The 16,091-nt window shown below is 42.4% G+C and overlaps 1 protein-coding gene across 8 annotated transcripts in view; it reads right to left on the bottom strand.

Annotated features, from left to right (window-relative positions):
- The window catches only part of SIN3A (SIN3 transcription regulator family member A), a 68,589-nt gene that overhangs the window by 16,087 nt on the left and 36,411 nt on the right, over nt 1-16,091 (bottom strand). For all 8 annotated transcript variants that reach the window (XM_014575112.3, XM_014575114.3, XM_075897390.1 and 5 more), the window contains exons 6-13: nt 14,701-14,952; nt 13,970-14,122; nt 13,482-13,640; nt 11,107-11,196; nt 9,260-9,378; nt 3,367-3,577; nt 1,675-1,791; nt 538-776 (exon numbers count right to left, since the gene is read on the bottom strand). In XM_014575112.3, the coding sequence (XP_014430598.1) occupies nt 538-776; nt 1,675-1,791; nt 3,367-3,577; nt 9,260-9,378; nt 11,107-11,196; nt 13,482-13,640; nt 13,970-14,122; nt 14,701-14,952 (1,340 nt within the window). The remainder of the gene's footprint in view (nt 1-537; nt 777-1,674; nt 1,792-3,366; nt 3,578-9,259; nt 9,379-11,106; nt 11,197-13,481; nt 13,641-13,969; nt 14,123-14,700; nt 14,953-16,091) is intronic.

The raw sequence follows: 16,091 nt of genomic DNA, 5'->3' as shown, positions 1-16,091 counted from the left end.
ACATCAAAATGCTGTTGCAGCTTCTTGCTGTGCAACTCCAGAACCAGCCAGGAGGACAGAGAAGCTATAAAGAATGCACGGATTAGTTTCCATTAATTTATGGGCCATCCTCTTCAGCCAGCTTAGTAGGGGAATGTTCTGCACATATTGCTTCAATAGTTCAATTCCCACCTTCTCTTTACAGCTCACCAACCATGCTCATCAAGGAACTGGGTGGAGAAGATCGCACTTCACTCAGGAGGGGGTGACACATGGGGACCACTGGGGGGGGGGGGTTGGTGCTTGATCCACTTCAGTACTGATGCCCTCAAAGTTTTTGTTTTGTTTTGTTTTGTTTTTAAAGGAAGAGCTGGGGAAGTTCTGAAAGTCTTGTGCTAAGAGTCTAAGACAAGAGGAGAAAGTCCTGTGCATGTGGTACTAATGAAGAGTTCTTTAATCAGTTTTACATTTCCGTTTTCCATGAGAAGTTTGGATAGTGCCCACTATACGATTAATTTTACACTAACACAAGTAATAATGCCAAATCATGGGAAATACCTTTTCAGCACAATAGGAACAGCAACAGATGGGTTCTTCCTCAGCCCATCTATGATATCGGCCGCTTTGTCAGCATATATCCTCTGCAACGCCTTGCGGTGGATCACCTCTGATGTGCCACCCAGAGTGTTGTCCAGCCGGAATTTGGCTTGCTCCTCAGCAGACAAGCGGGAGAGTTTCTTCTGGATGGCCTCTAAGACTCTGATTGTTGCCAGGTTGGTCTCCAAGACAACATCCAGCTGAAAAGGAAGGTGTATTAGCCAGGGTTCAAAATTTTTTTTTTTTAAGTTAGTTCCTGGAAATTAAGGTCAGGTCTATACTATAGACCTATGCTGATGTAACTACATCACTCAGCATGGATTTTTAAATTGACCTCACCCCCATGTAGATGGCCTTTAGGAAATAAGATTTTCCATGTGTGGGAGGTACACATCTGACATCAATACAACAAAAAGGAAGTGATAAATTTTAGCACAGACAAATAATTGACGTGTTGACTTCCATTTGGAGTCAATCATTTAACACTCTGTCAATGTCATTTTTCTGACTTAACACAGGCATTTATAGGAAGTATCAATTATGTATCAGCCACTGAACAGCTTCATTTGAGATGCCTAAGCAGAAGAGAGAAAGCTGTGCCAAAGCTAGCAGACAAGTTAAAGTCAACGGGTTGGCGATCAGAAGCAGTCATTTAGATTTTGCTTCTTGTATTCAGAGCCTGAGCATAACCATGTCCACCGAAGGAAGGAAAAGTATTAACCGGATTAAAATGCAGCAAGAGAGAGAGTTAGGTTAGCTATTAGGAAAATGTTCTAATTATTAGAATAGTTAAAAATTGGAATAGCTTCCAAGGAAGCCTGTGGACTCCCCATCAGTGAAAGTTTTTAAGAACAGACTGGACAAATTTCTGTCAGGGGCAGTCTAGGTTTACTTGGTCCACTTCCATGCAGGAGTTAGACTTGATGGCTTCTTGAGGTTCTTTCCATCTCTACTTCTTTATGATTCTATGATCTTACAAGCAGGTGAGTCATGTGTAACCCAGAAAAAACAAATTCCAGGCAGCAGTATTGTACCATACAATGAACCAGTTCATAGAGCTGCAAGTGTCCAAAGAAACGAATTGGGAAGTATTTCTACCTCAAAACGCTCATCCTCGCATCTGTAGATGTGTTCTTCATATTGTGTCTTCTTAGAGCTAACAAAGGTAGAATCCTCAGACCAGGAAGGGAAGGAGACCCAAGTATCATTCAAAACCTTAGGTAAAGGAGAAAAGTAAAAGACTGATATTTTCTGAGAGCCATTAGAGGAGCAGATACCCACATTTATGTCATCACACCTTCCTCTGACAAGAAATCTCAGATTCCCTATCTCCATGGTCTCTTTTCCTTTGTGAGCCACAGGACCCGATAGCCAAAACTTAACCATCTGGACATGCTGCAAAAGCCACTGATATGACCTGGGGGGGGGGGAGGGAGAGAGAGAGAGCGAGCGAGAGGCTTTACCTCCCAGGGAAGTCAAGGAGAAGGGTGAAAGTTTTTCCTGTTGCTTTAGTTTTACTGGCTGAGTTAAATCAGTTTGATGAATCTCTTTATTTTAGGACACTGGGTTATTGTAAGCCTGATTAATTGTTAAGGTGCTTGTGTAGGGACTTAATATTTAAAACATAGATATAAGTCTAGTTATATGCTTAAATCCAGATTCTGGCACCTTAGCTCTAAGGTCCTGAGCAACTGGAACTTCCATCAATTTCAATGGGAGCAGGGGGTTTCTCAGAACCTCTGAAAAGAGGCCATAGCCAAGCAGGTCTGATAATTTTGGCCTGTTTTTCACAGATCCTGAAGTGAGAGACACGGAATCATTGAACTCTTGCAAAGAAGGGTTTGTAACGGTACCATCTAGGATATCCTCTGAGACATGTTACAATGAGGTTTCCAAATGATGCAATTGATTTCCAGCATGCTATTAAGAACCTATTTTACCATCAGTCCAATTAAATGCTTATCACTACAAAGAAACACCTCCCTTTGCAGGTAACAGGTCAGCTACATCCCATCTTTCCTTCTCCTTGGCATCACGTGCAAAGCCCTGTCTATCTCCCCAGATGTCATCTTTTGACAATAGACTTTCACAACCATGTAAGCAAGAGATTGAGCTGTGCTCTGGGGTTCTCCTCTTCTCCAGGAAATCCTCTTAATCCCCCTTGTAAACCATTGGGATTTTAGCTGACTTCCTGTAAAAATCCCTGCCCCACCAGCCTTCCTCAGCTAGATAGGCAAACACTCTGACCCAGCACAATTCCTGCATTGGTCAAAAAAGTTATATCAGAGCACTGCAAGGACTGGGAACACACAATGACTCTGCAGCACCTCCTGCTGGGAGATCAGAAAACCAAATTTCTGATCTGTAACCTGGACAGTTTCCTTACAAATTATGCATTCTGAGAACCCCATAAAGATTTTCTGGTGTACAGACACACTACTGAAATTCAGGGAATCTTATGGAGTTCTCAGAATACACAAATTGGTGAAGAATCTGATCTCATACACATACGGCTGGTAGCAGCTCTGCTACTAAGTGAGGCCGGGGTTCTGTGGAAAAAATAGTATGCAATCATGAAATTAAAGACTATTATAATGCATATGGGGGTGAATTAGGGTTACACTGGCAAGCTTTAGCATTTCCTAACTTCTGATTGCTTGACTTTGCAACTTTTCAGCATACTAGCGTTATACTCCCCTTATTACTCCTTTCTACCATCTATCACTCAAGTCCTAGCAGATAGAAACGGGCTCCCTCCAGCATGCAATTCCTCTGGTTAGAAAGCCTTACCTCTTTACACAGCGGAGTCCGCCCTGTGCACTTTGGCTGCTGGTAACTCTTGGGCAAGGCTCGGTAGCTGGAGCCTAGTCTCTTACAAGAGGCATAGTCTATCTCCATGGCAATCCCCTCTGTAGCCCGTTCTTTTGGAAATGTCTCCATGTGAACAGACTCTTTGTAACCCAGAAAGTTTTTAAACCAAGTGAACAGTTCTGGGAATTTCCTATGGGAAAAGAAACATACAAGAAAGTCATGAAAACTGAAGCAACGTAGAAATCAAATACCAGTGCTCTAAGGTATTGGGTCAGAGTTGCCACCTGGTCCAAGATGGCCCTTGGAAGTCACAACCCGGAGATGGAAGACTTTTGTCCACTCAATTCCACTCTGGGTGGCCTGAGAAGTGAATGCCAGTGCAAAAAGTAATTCTGTTTTCCTTGGATTGATCCTGCCTCTATTCATCTTGGAGGCTTTTTTGGGGTGGCAAATTCCTTTCTATCTGGGAGATGGTTATCATGATGTCGGCGATCAGAAGGAGAAGATACGATTGCCAGAACCCACTTCTTCTGTCCCAGAAACACAGACTCTGAGACAGAGAAGATATATGCAACTGCGTCAGCCTCTTCTCCCACAGAGCTGACAAGACTTGCCAGGAGCACTATGACAATATTTTCAAACTGAAGTCTCTGACCATTTGGGTTAGCTATGAAAGCCAGTTGGCTGGTCACTAACCTCAGCCTTAAAATGGATCATTACTTTCCTGATTGGAAAGGGATAAAGTTGAGAAAGGATTCTAGGACTTCATTTAAAGCAGCAGTTCCCAAACTTTTCGGCATCACGCCCCCTTTTTGATTTTTGAGAAACCCTCACACCCCCCTCCCAAAAAAATAGCAGCAAAACTTGGGGTGGGATTGACAGGGGGCGGGGGGCTCATGCCCCCCCAAAAGTTCTTCACGCCCCCCAGTTTGGAAACCCATGATTTAAAGAGTGAGCCTCAGAGCACTAAAGTTTAAGCACTAAAGTGATCTTAAAGAACCATATCCTTTTTCACCACTAGGTGGAAGATTTAGAAAATACCAGGGGACATGCAAGCATTGGTACTTGAAAACTGTGAAGTGGATTCTGCTTGTGAAAAACTAACCTTACTCTGAAGACTGATTCAAAACTAAAACCCACACAGGAAGAACTAGAAGTGCTAGTGAATAATCACAGTTACAACATAACTGGTGTGACAGAAATTTGGTGGGATAATTTACATGAGTGGTTACAGGGGACTGATCACTCCATGGATTACCTATTCTGTTCATTCCCTGTAGAGCACCTGGCATTGGCCACTGTTGGAAGACAGGACACTGGGCTAGATGGACCCAGTATGGCCGTTCTTATGATATAACTTGCTGAAGAAAGTACATGCAGCGAAAAAAGGGAGAAGGTGTTGCCTCATATGAATATTGCATAAGGATGAGATACAAGTGGGAGGCAGACCTCTTGAAAATATCTGGGTATAGATAAAAGGGGTAAAGAAACAAGGGCGGCATCAAGGTAGGACTATTACAGACCAACAATACAGAAAGAAGTAATAGAATATAAAGAATTTTTTTAACCAATAAAATAATCGAAAACACAAGACTTGGAAGTGATGGGGGGACTTCAACTCCCCAGCCATCTGTTGGAAAAATAATACAGCAGGGCACATATTATCCAACGAGTTCTTGGAATGCTCGAGACAACGTTTTATTACAGATAGTGGAGAAAGCAAGTAGGGGAGAGGCTAGTCTAGATCTGAATTTGAAAGCGGAATGCAGCTTGGGCAAAAGTGATAATGAAACAAAGTTTATCAGGCTAAGGAATGGTAGGATGGAAAATAGCAGAACAACGGATTTCCAGAAGGTAAGACTTTAAAAAAAACTCAGTAAGGTAAGAGCCTATGGGAAACATGTCTAAGGGACATAAAAGTTCAGGAGAGTTGACAGTTTTCCAAAAAGACCTTATTTAGAGCACAAGAGCAAACTATCCAGTGCATAGGAAAGGAAGGATAGATAGTAAGATGCTACCCTGGCTCAATCAAAAGATCTTCACTGCCCTGAAACCCAAAACAATTTCCACTGTTTGTGGAAATTACAAAGGATGAATATTAAAGAACACCACAAGCGCACAGGGACAAAATGAGAAAGACTAAGGCACAAAACTAGATAAAAATAGCTAGGAATGTGAAGAGTTGCAAGAAAACTTATTACAAACACATTACAAGCAAAAGGGAGATGAAGGACAGGCCCATTAACTCAATGAGGAGGAAAAGACACTAACTGAAAATACAGCAATGGCTGAAATGTTAAATGGCTATTTTGTTTTAGTTTTCACCAAAAAAGTTAGCAGTGTTTGGACTAACCAGTGAACATAAATAGGCTAGGAACTGAGGCTAAAATAGGAAAAGAAGTTTAGAATTACTTAATACAAATTAAAGGTCTTCAAGTCAGCAGGGCCTGATGAAAGACATCCTAGAATACTTCTGGCTGAAGCGATCTGAGCCATTAGTGATGATCTTTGAGAACTCATGGAGGACAGATGAGCTCCCAGAGAGCTTGAAAAGCCAAATATAGTTACCATGTATAAAAAAAGAGAAAAAAGGACAACCCAGGGAATTATAGACCAGTCATTTTAACTGCAGTGCCCAGAGAGATAGTTGAGCAAATCATTAAATAATCAAGTAATCAGTAAGGGTGTGTCTAGACTACAGGGTTTTGTCGACAAAAGTGGACTTTTGTCGACAAAACTATACCTGTGTCCACACTGCCTTTGAGTTATGTCAAACTCAGCAGTTTTGTCGACTTATGTAAACCACATTCTACGAGGAATAACGCCTTTTATCGACAGAGTTCTGTCAATAGAAGGCATTATTGCATCTACACTGTCCTTTGCGTCCACACTGTTATGTTGACAAAGCGGCTTGCTTTGTCGACAGAACTAAATGTAGTCTAGACGCTCTTTGTTGACAGAAGCTTTGTCGACAAAACCCTGTACTGTAGACATACCCTAACAGTCAACACCAATGTGTCAGGAACAAGTTACATCAGACAAACTGAACATCCTTCTTTGACAGGGTAACAGGCCTTGCAGAGGTGAGGGGCAGTAGCTGTGAAGCATTGCGATTCTAGTAAGGCTTTTGATACTAACACACTAGAAAAATATCTAGCCGAGATGAACTTAATAGAATGTGGGTACACAAGTGGCTGGAAAACCTTATTCTGAGATCTGGTTTCTGAGAGGTAGCAGTGTTAGTCTGGAGTCCAGTGGCACCTTAAAGACTAACAAATGTATTTAGGGAATAAGATGCTTGAAGTGAAAGAAAGGCAGGGATACAGAGATGGGAGTATAACATCACTGCTAATTAAATCAGGGTGGAAGTGGCTCACCTCCAACAGTGATGAGAAAGTGAGAGTGCCTGAAAGGGAAATTGCTTATTGTAAAGAGAGAACCATTCTATGTCTCTATTCGGACTCCTTCTGACCGTGTCAAATTGTGCATATTAATTCATGCTCAGGAGTTTCGTGTTGCAATCTGTTTTTGAAAAAAAATGGCATAAGAATGGCAACTTGCAAGTCAATAATTGTGTATCCAGGGGGCTAAAGAACTCCCCCACTGGTTTTTGTATACTACTATTATTGATGACTGATGTGTGTTCATTTATTCTTTTGAATAGACACTGACCAGTTTGTTCAATGTACAGTGCAGAGGAGCATTACTGGCACATGATGGCATCTATCACATTAGCAGATGTACAGGTGAATGAGCCTTTGATAGTTTAGCTGTTGTTGTTCGGTCTTGTGGTAGTGCCACCAGGGTAGCGGAGCAGACAGAGTTGGTAATGGGGTTTGTTGCAGGGATTGTTTCCTGGGTTAGTGTTTCTGTTGTGGGATATGAAGTCGGTGGTATTTATGGTTCACAATCAAGCTGCAAGGGATATTGTGAGGGGTGTCACAGAGAACTGCTGGGGGTCTATTCAATATCTTCATACATTATTTGGATAATGGCAGAGAGAGTGCACTTATAAAGTTTGTGGAAGATACTAAGCAAGAAGGGACTGCAAGTTCTTTGGAAAACAAGATTAGAATTCAAAATGATCCTAAAACCTAGAAAAGTAGTCTGAAATAACCGATGAAATTCAATAAGGACAAATGCAAAACATTACACTTTGGAATGAATAATGAATTGTACCAATACAAAATTGGAAATTACTGCCTAGGGAAAAATAGACAAACTGGAGAAAGTCCAAAGGACAGCAACAAAAATGATTAAAGAGCTAGAAAATATGACCCCTGAGGAAAGATTGCGGAAAGGTGGCTTTGGTGAGTCAGGAGAAGAGAAGACTGATGGGGGGGGCGGGGGGGGGAAGACAGGTAACGGTCTTCAATTGCATAAAATGTTGTTAGAGGGTGATAACTTGTTCCAGTGCTTAACTAACTTTACAGATCTTCTGTCTAATCTAAATCTCTCTTGCTGCAATTTAAGGTCCCTGTTGTCTTGTTCTCAACTACTGAGAAGATGAAGATGAGAAGATTAGACAGAAGATCTGTAAGGATAGTTAAGCACTGGAACAAGTTATCTAGAGAGGCTGTAGAATCTCCACCTTATCTAGAGAGGCTGCACAATCACCTGTCAGGCATGATCTAGATAATACTTAGTTCTGCCTCAGTGCAGGGGACCAGATTAGATGACCTACTGAGGTCCCTTCCAGTCCTACATTTCTATGATCTTGTACAAAGCTCCAGCAAGAAGAGAAAATTCTACTCTTGTTACTAATGCTAATTAACCACCTCATTAATTGCATTTTTATCATTATATGACAGAGGGACTAATGTCCCCAGCTCTAAAATAGTAGAGAGAGCTTTACCCTATCTTTCCAGATATAGCCCTGCTACAGCTAGGAATACACAAGATAGATGAGGCAGAGTCATTTTTACTGATTTAAGTTTAGTATTTTATTTTTTCTAGTTAACATTAGACTCTTTCTTAGTGATGCCAAATTTGCCAAGTTTCAGTGAAGCAAAACAAGGAGTGTACACTGTTTGTGGCAGTCTTTCATGTTTTGTTTGTACAGTAGCCAGAACGATGGGGCTCTGGTCTTGGTCTAATTTATCATCTTCTCTTTGCCTCCTTTTCTGCCCTGTGTGCCAATTCTGCTTAAAGTAGCACGGGATGGTAAACTGATATAAGGATAACTAGAGAAGTTGCATATAGTCTCTGCCATAACTTATGATGGAATTATTTTGTACACCATCAACTCCCAAACGAGAGGTTTGTACACTATTGATGTGGTTTTGCATTTCATGGTTATGGACTTCAGTTCATTTTGGGGCAAAACTTGATCTGACCCATGTGACTACAGCCACAAAGAAAAATCTAAAATCTAATATACGTCAAATTTATAAAGTATCTCCAAGTACAATCAGTGTTCCTTTTTATCTTATTGGCTTGTCAATAGCAACATGGCACCTTGCAACCAACGTTCGTAACACATGGCATTCAGGCGGAGATAAACTGCAGAGGTGACCCATTGCATCTCTCAGTTAAACTGACAGCAGCTCACTGCTGCAAGGGCAACTCATTACCAGGTATTAAAAGAAAAGAAGCAAGCCAGCGAGGGACATACAGAAACCAGTCAACACTCAGGTTCCATCGCTGGTGAACACTCTGTGCTACAGGTAGGTCTGGAAATCACACGTCCAGTCAACTGCTAGAGCTGTAAAGTGCTGGGCCACAGAACCAGCTAAATGTTCTTTCCTTAAATGGCCACGCAAGTCAGCATTTCCTTCCCAGCACTCGGACAAAGACAGATTAGATCACCTAAAGTCATCCACCTCCAAGTACTGACCACATGCAGAAATGGATCTGCCCATCCTCCACTTACCCCAAGAATGGAGAAACTAGCTGCACAAGCTCAGCCCGGGAGATCACCTCTTGATTGAAAATAACCAGGCAGCGAAGAAAATTTTCGTATGCCTCCGTACTCCGCAGAGCCTTGCGGACCTTACATAAATATATACATGGGAGAAGGAAACGGTGAATACAGAGTTGAAAATAAGTGCAATAGACTCAATATTGTGCTCACCAGCTGTTATCCTGAACACAGAATCAGACACTTTCTTTTAGACTTGAGGAATTTTATGAAATTGTATTTAAATCCATTTCCCCTGTACATGCACTACTATTGTGAACAGGTAAAGGACGAGAACCTCAGTAGACCAGGAAAGCACATAAATTGAACTGAGTCTCTGGTTCTTGCTTGCACAGCTCATGAAGCAAGAAAGACATCCTTGAATCAATCATCACTCTCCTAGCAGCCACCCTCCTCTGCCCCAAATATATAAGCAATCAAGATGTTTGTGTCCACCCATAAGGAAAGCCCTGTGTGGATACAAAACTTGTATCCACATCTGCTGCACATATCTCATGGACATCCTTGGATGCGGATACCAGCGGATATAAAGCGAATATCCATGGATTTGCGGGACTCTACCCATAATGAAAAGAGTAAAATATGGGCCTATGGAGAAGTCTTGGGTAAAACTGGTTCATGGAACACTGCAAGCAGGGACTAACAGCTGTCTGCGTTCTGTTCTAGAAGCAGATAGTATCCTCTACTCCTAGGGCAAGTTGCAAGCAGGAAGTCCAGGCAATGAACAATCCACTGTAGCGTAGTTAACAGTACTCCATGCTACAGTAGTCCAGACTGACTTTTCAGCTTACATTATCACCACAAAGTGGTGTGTGTAACCCCCTCTCTCTTCTCAACAGGACACAGCTGAATCAGATTCTTCAGCACACCGTGACCTTCCCCTGAGAACAATTTCCATCTACACATCAAATGGAGTAGCAGTAGTATCAGGTTACTCATTGTTATGATCCACTCCCTACTGGGATTTCTACATTTACTCATGTTAACACCTACATTTTTTTCCAAACAACAGCAGGGCTTCTGGTTATCATTACCCGGGCCTGCAAACTGTGTCGTCTCATCAGAGAGCACTACGGTGTCACTAGCACATGGATAACTAGTTCAAATGACCATTTACTTGGGGTCACGTGCAATGGAGAACAGAGAAAATTGTGGGTAATTCAGGGAAGAGGACAGGGGACCATTTGGAAACATCCCATTCTGCCTACCTGCCTTAGTGTAGTCTGTGTGACCAGGATGTGTCACCAAGAAAGAGATAACTACACAGCATGGTATGTTCCCACTTGGGAAAAATACAGCTTACAATGCAACTGACTCATTTAAGCAAACTTGCTGACACTTCATGCAGCTGGACAGGGAAGAGAGAGAGTGCTAACACAACAAGATAGGCCAATATAGCACTAGTAGTACAGAAAGCGTGGGTTGAAGAGAGATGAATGTGAACTATGGACAAAGATGCATTTTCCTGCATGTTTTTATTATCCGTAAGACCTGGCGGCCACAACCCCTGATAGTTATGCTCTGCTGCCAGTTCTGCCTCATCAGAGGGGACAAAGCACTGGATCAGAGGTAGCTGGAAGAGCCAGAGATGGACTTTAGGGGCAGTTACATACACAGATTTTTAAATCTGATGCAAAAAATTTTAAGACCAGCTGATGGCACACACGTAGTTAAAAGGTGAAAGTAGCCTCATTCTGGAAAGAATGCCACAGATGTCATGGTGCATACTCACATCACAAAATTAATTTGCTACGAGCATGAGTCAGACATACAAAACTATTCAGAATTTCACGACTCACCTTCTCGAAGAACAGAGATTCTGTGCCTACCCCATGTTTGCTGGCTTCTGCCAATGACTGGTCCTTTAAACCAAGTAGCTTTGGTTTTTTCTGCAAAAAACAAAAGTAAAACCACAAACGAGGGAGTCAAATCTGCAAGGTTTTTTTTTTTTCCTCATCACATGATCGTAGATCAAATTCCCTGATAACCCTTGCTGTAATGCCCTTCATTATTACAAACCTTTGGCTATAATGAACTGGGTCCCTGGACCCCAACTATAGTATAATACTATACTGTGTAAAGAAGAAAGATGTTGTACATGTACAATTTTTATCCAGCCTCAGACATTCAGCCCAAGGGCAGAAACTAAGGAGTGGACCCCCCCCACCATGCTTCCCTCTCCTAGGCTGAAACCCAGAATCCCAGCCCCCCAATGATTTTGGTTTTTCGCTGTAAAAACCCTTACCTATACCAAACAAAAAGCTTGGCTCTCATCAGGTTCATTATAGCAAGAATGCAGTTTTTAGGAGAATTATATTTGAGTTTCATCCAATGCTCCAAAATTAAAATATTCTCTTTGCTCCCCTCTTTGTTTCTGTTAGACTTTGTACAATTGCTTTCTCGAAACTCCTGTTTGACTGAGGGGATGGGGAGACTCCATCTTTCAGTGGGAGCAAAGCTTCAAATAATATTTAATGCAAGGATGAAAAAAATATATCAAGTCACTTCAGCAGTCATTGCACACAGTACACCTCAATATTAGTTCTGTCCTTAACAATACGGAAGACAAACTCCTGATTTCTGCCAGAATCTCTCCCACTTATTCCAATCTTGCACTTCCCCATAGGTTCTGCATTTCTTTGCTCTCTTCTTTCACAAGTTCCCAGGGTCTTCCAGGATTCCTTGTCATTTTGGAGATAAGTGGAATTAAATTACTACACAGATGGGTGCTGTCCCTTTTCTTTACAAAGCAAAATGCATTATGGAGATGTTAAATTTTGATTAATCAGCTAATCGAGTAGTCAATGGAATTTCCATCGACTACTCAATTAGTCAATAAGGGGAGCATACACTATCCCTGCTGCACCTCTCCCTTTGAAATGTACAGGAGCCTCCCACGGCTCCCGTGCATTTCAAAGGGAGAGAGGCGCAGCAGGAACCCGCGCCAGCAATGAGCAAAGTCGTCCCTGCTGGTGTGGGTTCCCCTCTGAGCCTCCTTTTTTTAAATGTACAGAAGCCGCAGGTGGCTCTTATACATTTCAAAGGAAGAGGTGCAGCAGTAGGGACCGGCATGAGCGGATTGTTTCAATCACCACTTGCACTGTTTCCCTGCTGCTCCTGGCAGAGATGGTGTGGGGGGGGGGGGAATTGGCTTAAAGCCGTCTCCCGCCCAGCACTGGGTCCTGCTCCCCCCCCGCTTGCCTCTTTAATAGAGTCAGCAAGGGGGAGGAGGGGAGCGACTAGTCGAGTTCCTACTTGACTACCCAATAAGACCCCGCTTACATCCCCAATGCATAAGTCAGGCATCACTGTGCAAGACTCCCAATGCAGGGAGACAACAGGCAAACTTGACTTATACAATCTCAATACCCAAACACTAGAACATTTTGCCATTTCTGTTTCACTGAAGAGCCTCATCTGCCCAGAATCTCTGGTAGCTTATAAAGGGGCACGGCTTGGCTAACAGACGACAGAATCATCAGAACTCTCAAATTATGTTCATCATGGGAGGAACAGACAAGAGCCCAAGTACGTGCACTGAGTTTTCATTTAATGCAACCTCTGGGACATACCCTAACTCAGCAGTTCCCAACCTTTTCCAGATGGGGACCCATTCTGACAATTCAGGAAGACTTGGTGGCCCAAGGCAATTAAAAAACACGGGAGGAGGAGGGAGGGCAGAGCCACCTGGGGAGACACTTGGCGACCCTTTTAAAATGTAATGGCCACCCATATTTGAGTCCCGACCCATAAGTTGGGAAACCCTGCCCTAACTCTTCCCTTTGTTTGCTTCCCAAAGCATTTGGGGGAACAGCATTGCAAGCTTTTTAAACAATCTGCCACTTGGTCAAGTTTACTGAGGCTTCTACCTAACTACTCCCTCCAAAATCTGCTTTATCTAATAAAATAATAGACTTAATGATCACACCTCTACCAACACAGAAGGAGAAAGCAAGCACTGTTCCTCTTTCTCCAGTAACAACTACTGCCACCCTCAGTCCTGCACTTAAAGACAAACTGAAAAGGGTCTAATTAGCCTGAGCAGGTCTCCTTTGCTCTCTATCTATTCTTAACCCAGAATTCAAACCCCAGTATAAAAGTGACCCTGTGGCCTCAAGTGTAACCCATTGTCATTGCTTCCTGGAGTAAAGCTGTGAATGCTTCCTGTTCTTACCTTCACTGGGGGGGTTGCTCCAGATCCTGAGTGCCGTCTGATCTGACAGCCATTTTGGTTGGGTCTCTGTTGCTTGTTGTTGAGCTGGGGTTTCTTGACTGTACCACCATGGTCATTTCTCACCGACTCCACTTTCTCTGCAGTTGTCTTGCTTAACAGCTTATTAAAAAACCCGAATAAGACTATTAGCCATCTGAGATAGTGTACCGTGGCAAGGGTATGCATGTACCCTCCCAACCTTAGTTCTAGTTGGCCAGTGCATTTTACAGCAGTAATAGTCCTAGAACAGGTCTTTGAGTCATGTTCACAGATTTGACAGGAGATGCTGTAGTCCCTGCATTTTCATTTTCCCATGTGCAATGGAAGGCTGTTTGAAAACATGCCTAGCAAACAGGAAAGCACTGTACTTTTCTGAACCCCATTTTCTTGCATAGCCAGCTTTCTACCAACTGTTTCTCTTACCAACTAAAAAGTAGGGTTGCACTCACCACAGAACTGTTCGCATCGGGTAGGAACTGCCCAAATTCAGAGAGTAAATCCTCCTGGTTCTTGAAGAGGCGCGCCACCTGTGCATACACCTCCTGCTCAGTCAAAGCTGGGGTGTAGTTGCCACCTGCCTCTTTGGCATTCCGCTGCTCTTTCTGTCACAGGAACGGAGCATGGGTCAGAGCAAAGGAAACAAGAACCATTACAGCAGCTTTCCCTGGTTTCTACTTTTCTTTCTCTGAAGAGCAATACTTAATGCCACTCAAAGCATTCATCCCTGCACTGAGGTGAGTCTATTTGTTGCTCCTGTATCACTAACTGGAAAATCAGCAAGACAAAGACAGGCTGAAGATTTCCATTGGCAGTTTCTCTAAAAACAGAAATCACTCCAAATGTGACAAGATACAGATGCTGGATAGCTTGTTCTCTCTCAGTTATAAAACACACATGGGTCATACAACATTTGTGTTTCAAAATCCTGCCCACTATTTCAGATCATTGCAAATATACAACTGATCTAAATCATGCTGATTTGGCACCGTTAACTCATGCAAAGTTAAACTGGTTTGAAATACACAAGACATGCCCTTTCTAAGCTAATAGTTTACTACTTGAAATCCCCGCAACATGCTTATCTTCTGCACACCCTTCTCGAATACACAGTACAGGCATAAGGTTAATTTTCTGGGAGGTATATGTTAAACACTGGTACAGGTAAAGCAGGTATACTAACCTGATATGTGTGGAGGATCTCTAGGAAGGCCTTATAGATATCTGGCTGTCCCTGGAACCGATTCTTAATCTTGTTGACGTAGTTGATGGCATGATTAAATTCAACCGGCTGATTGTTCTGCAAGGATGGTGTGGTTCCGAGAGAGATTGTCACAGGTGTATGAGGCTGCACAGGTGGAGAGCGTGGCGATGCATATGGAGGAATCGGGGGAGTCTGCTGGCTAGCTGGAGTATGCGCCTGCAATTGTGATGGCTGAGAAGAAAAAGGGACACATTTTTTATTTTGACTGAGCCATTTTTGACTCTTCATATTTCAAAATAAGGAGCCAAATTGCATGGATTTAACTTGCTTCATGGTGGCCAGTGATTGTCTCCATTATAAAGGTGTCCTGTCCTCCATAAAGCCAAGTAATTGCATCTGAAGATACTTTCCTTTTCCAATATTTAGTTAGAAGTCACATAACTGATACTAACAAATATGAAAATCAATTTGCGAATTTTAAATTTAGTAGCTACCCTTTAGTGGAAGGCTCAACAAAATCAGAGAAGGGTCTAGAAGCAACTGAACACTGGGAATTTTAACTAACGAAAAGTATTCCACCCTCTATGGCCTTCCAAAATGCACTCAGAATTGTGTTTTGGAGAGCATTACTGGCGGTTCTGGTAACAACCCCCATAGTTAAGATTGACACTAATTTCCCATTACAAGACCTTGTTTTCAGTTTCTTATTTTGGCAAACTAACTCTACAAGCTTGGTTTTCTAAGGTCTGGCATCTGCTGCAAACTAAAGTTTCAGCATAAACAGTTCAGCTAGTTCCGAGAAGATCAAGGAAAAGCATGTTTCCCCCACGCTAAAAATAAAATTCTTACAACTATTTAATTGAGATGCTTTAGTGCTGCCATGCTTTGGAGTGAGGTCTTGAAATGGGAGATTTCCTAATTTATGAATGCTTGACCTTGCAACTAACCTTAAATGTTCTCTTTATGCATTTTCTGCATGTGTCACTTTTAAATCAAGGGAGAAGAGAACTACCACTAGTGCATCACTTTAAGGGTCTATTAACTGTCACAGCGAATCCTGCTGCATGCTGCCAGTGCTAGAGAAAGGGAAGGTTGTAGTCATCTATCCCGGCTTCCTGCAAGACCCAGGCTTTCACCAGTGATTCCTGCATTAAGTCCATTATTTCTGGTTGAGCTAGAGAGCATGGTTTAGAAAGACACCCAAACTTGATTTGAAGACTTCAAGAGAAGGAAAATCCACCATTTCTCTAGGAAAATTGTTCCAATGGTTAATTACCCCAACTATTACAATTCTTCATGAGAGCCACAAGGTGGATGAGGCAATATCTTTTATTGGACCAAATTCTATTGGAGGGAGGGAGAAGCATTCG

The sequence above is a fragment of the Pelodiscus sinensis genome, chromosome 14 (genome assembly GCF_049634645.1).
Source record: "Pelodiscus sinensis isolate JC-2024 chromosome 14, ASM4963464v1, whole genome shotgun sequence".
Classification (NCBI taxonomy): domain Eukaryota; kingdom Metazoa; phylum Chordata; order Testudines; family Trionychidae; genus Pelodiscus; species Pelodiscus sinensis.
This window is presented reverse-complemented; position numbering and strand designations above follow the sequence as displayed.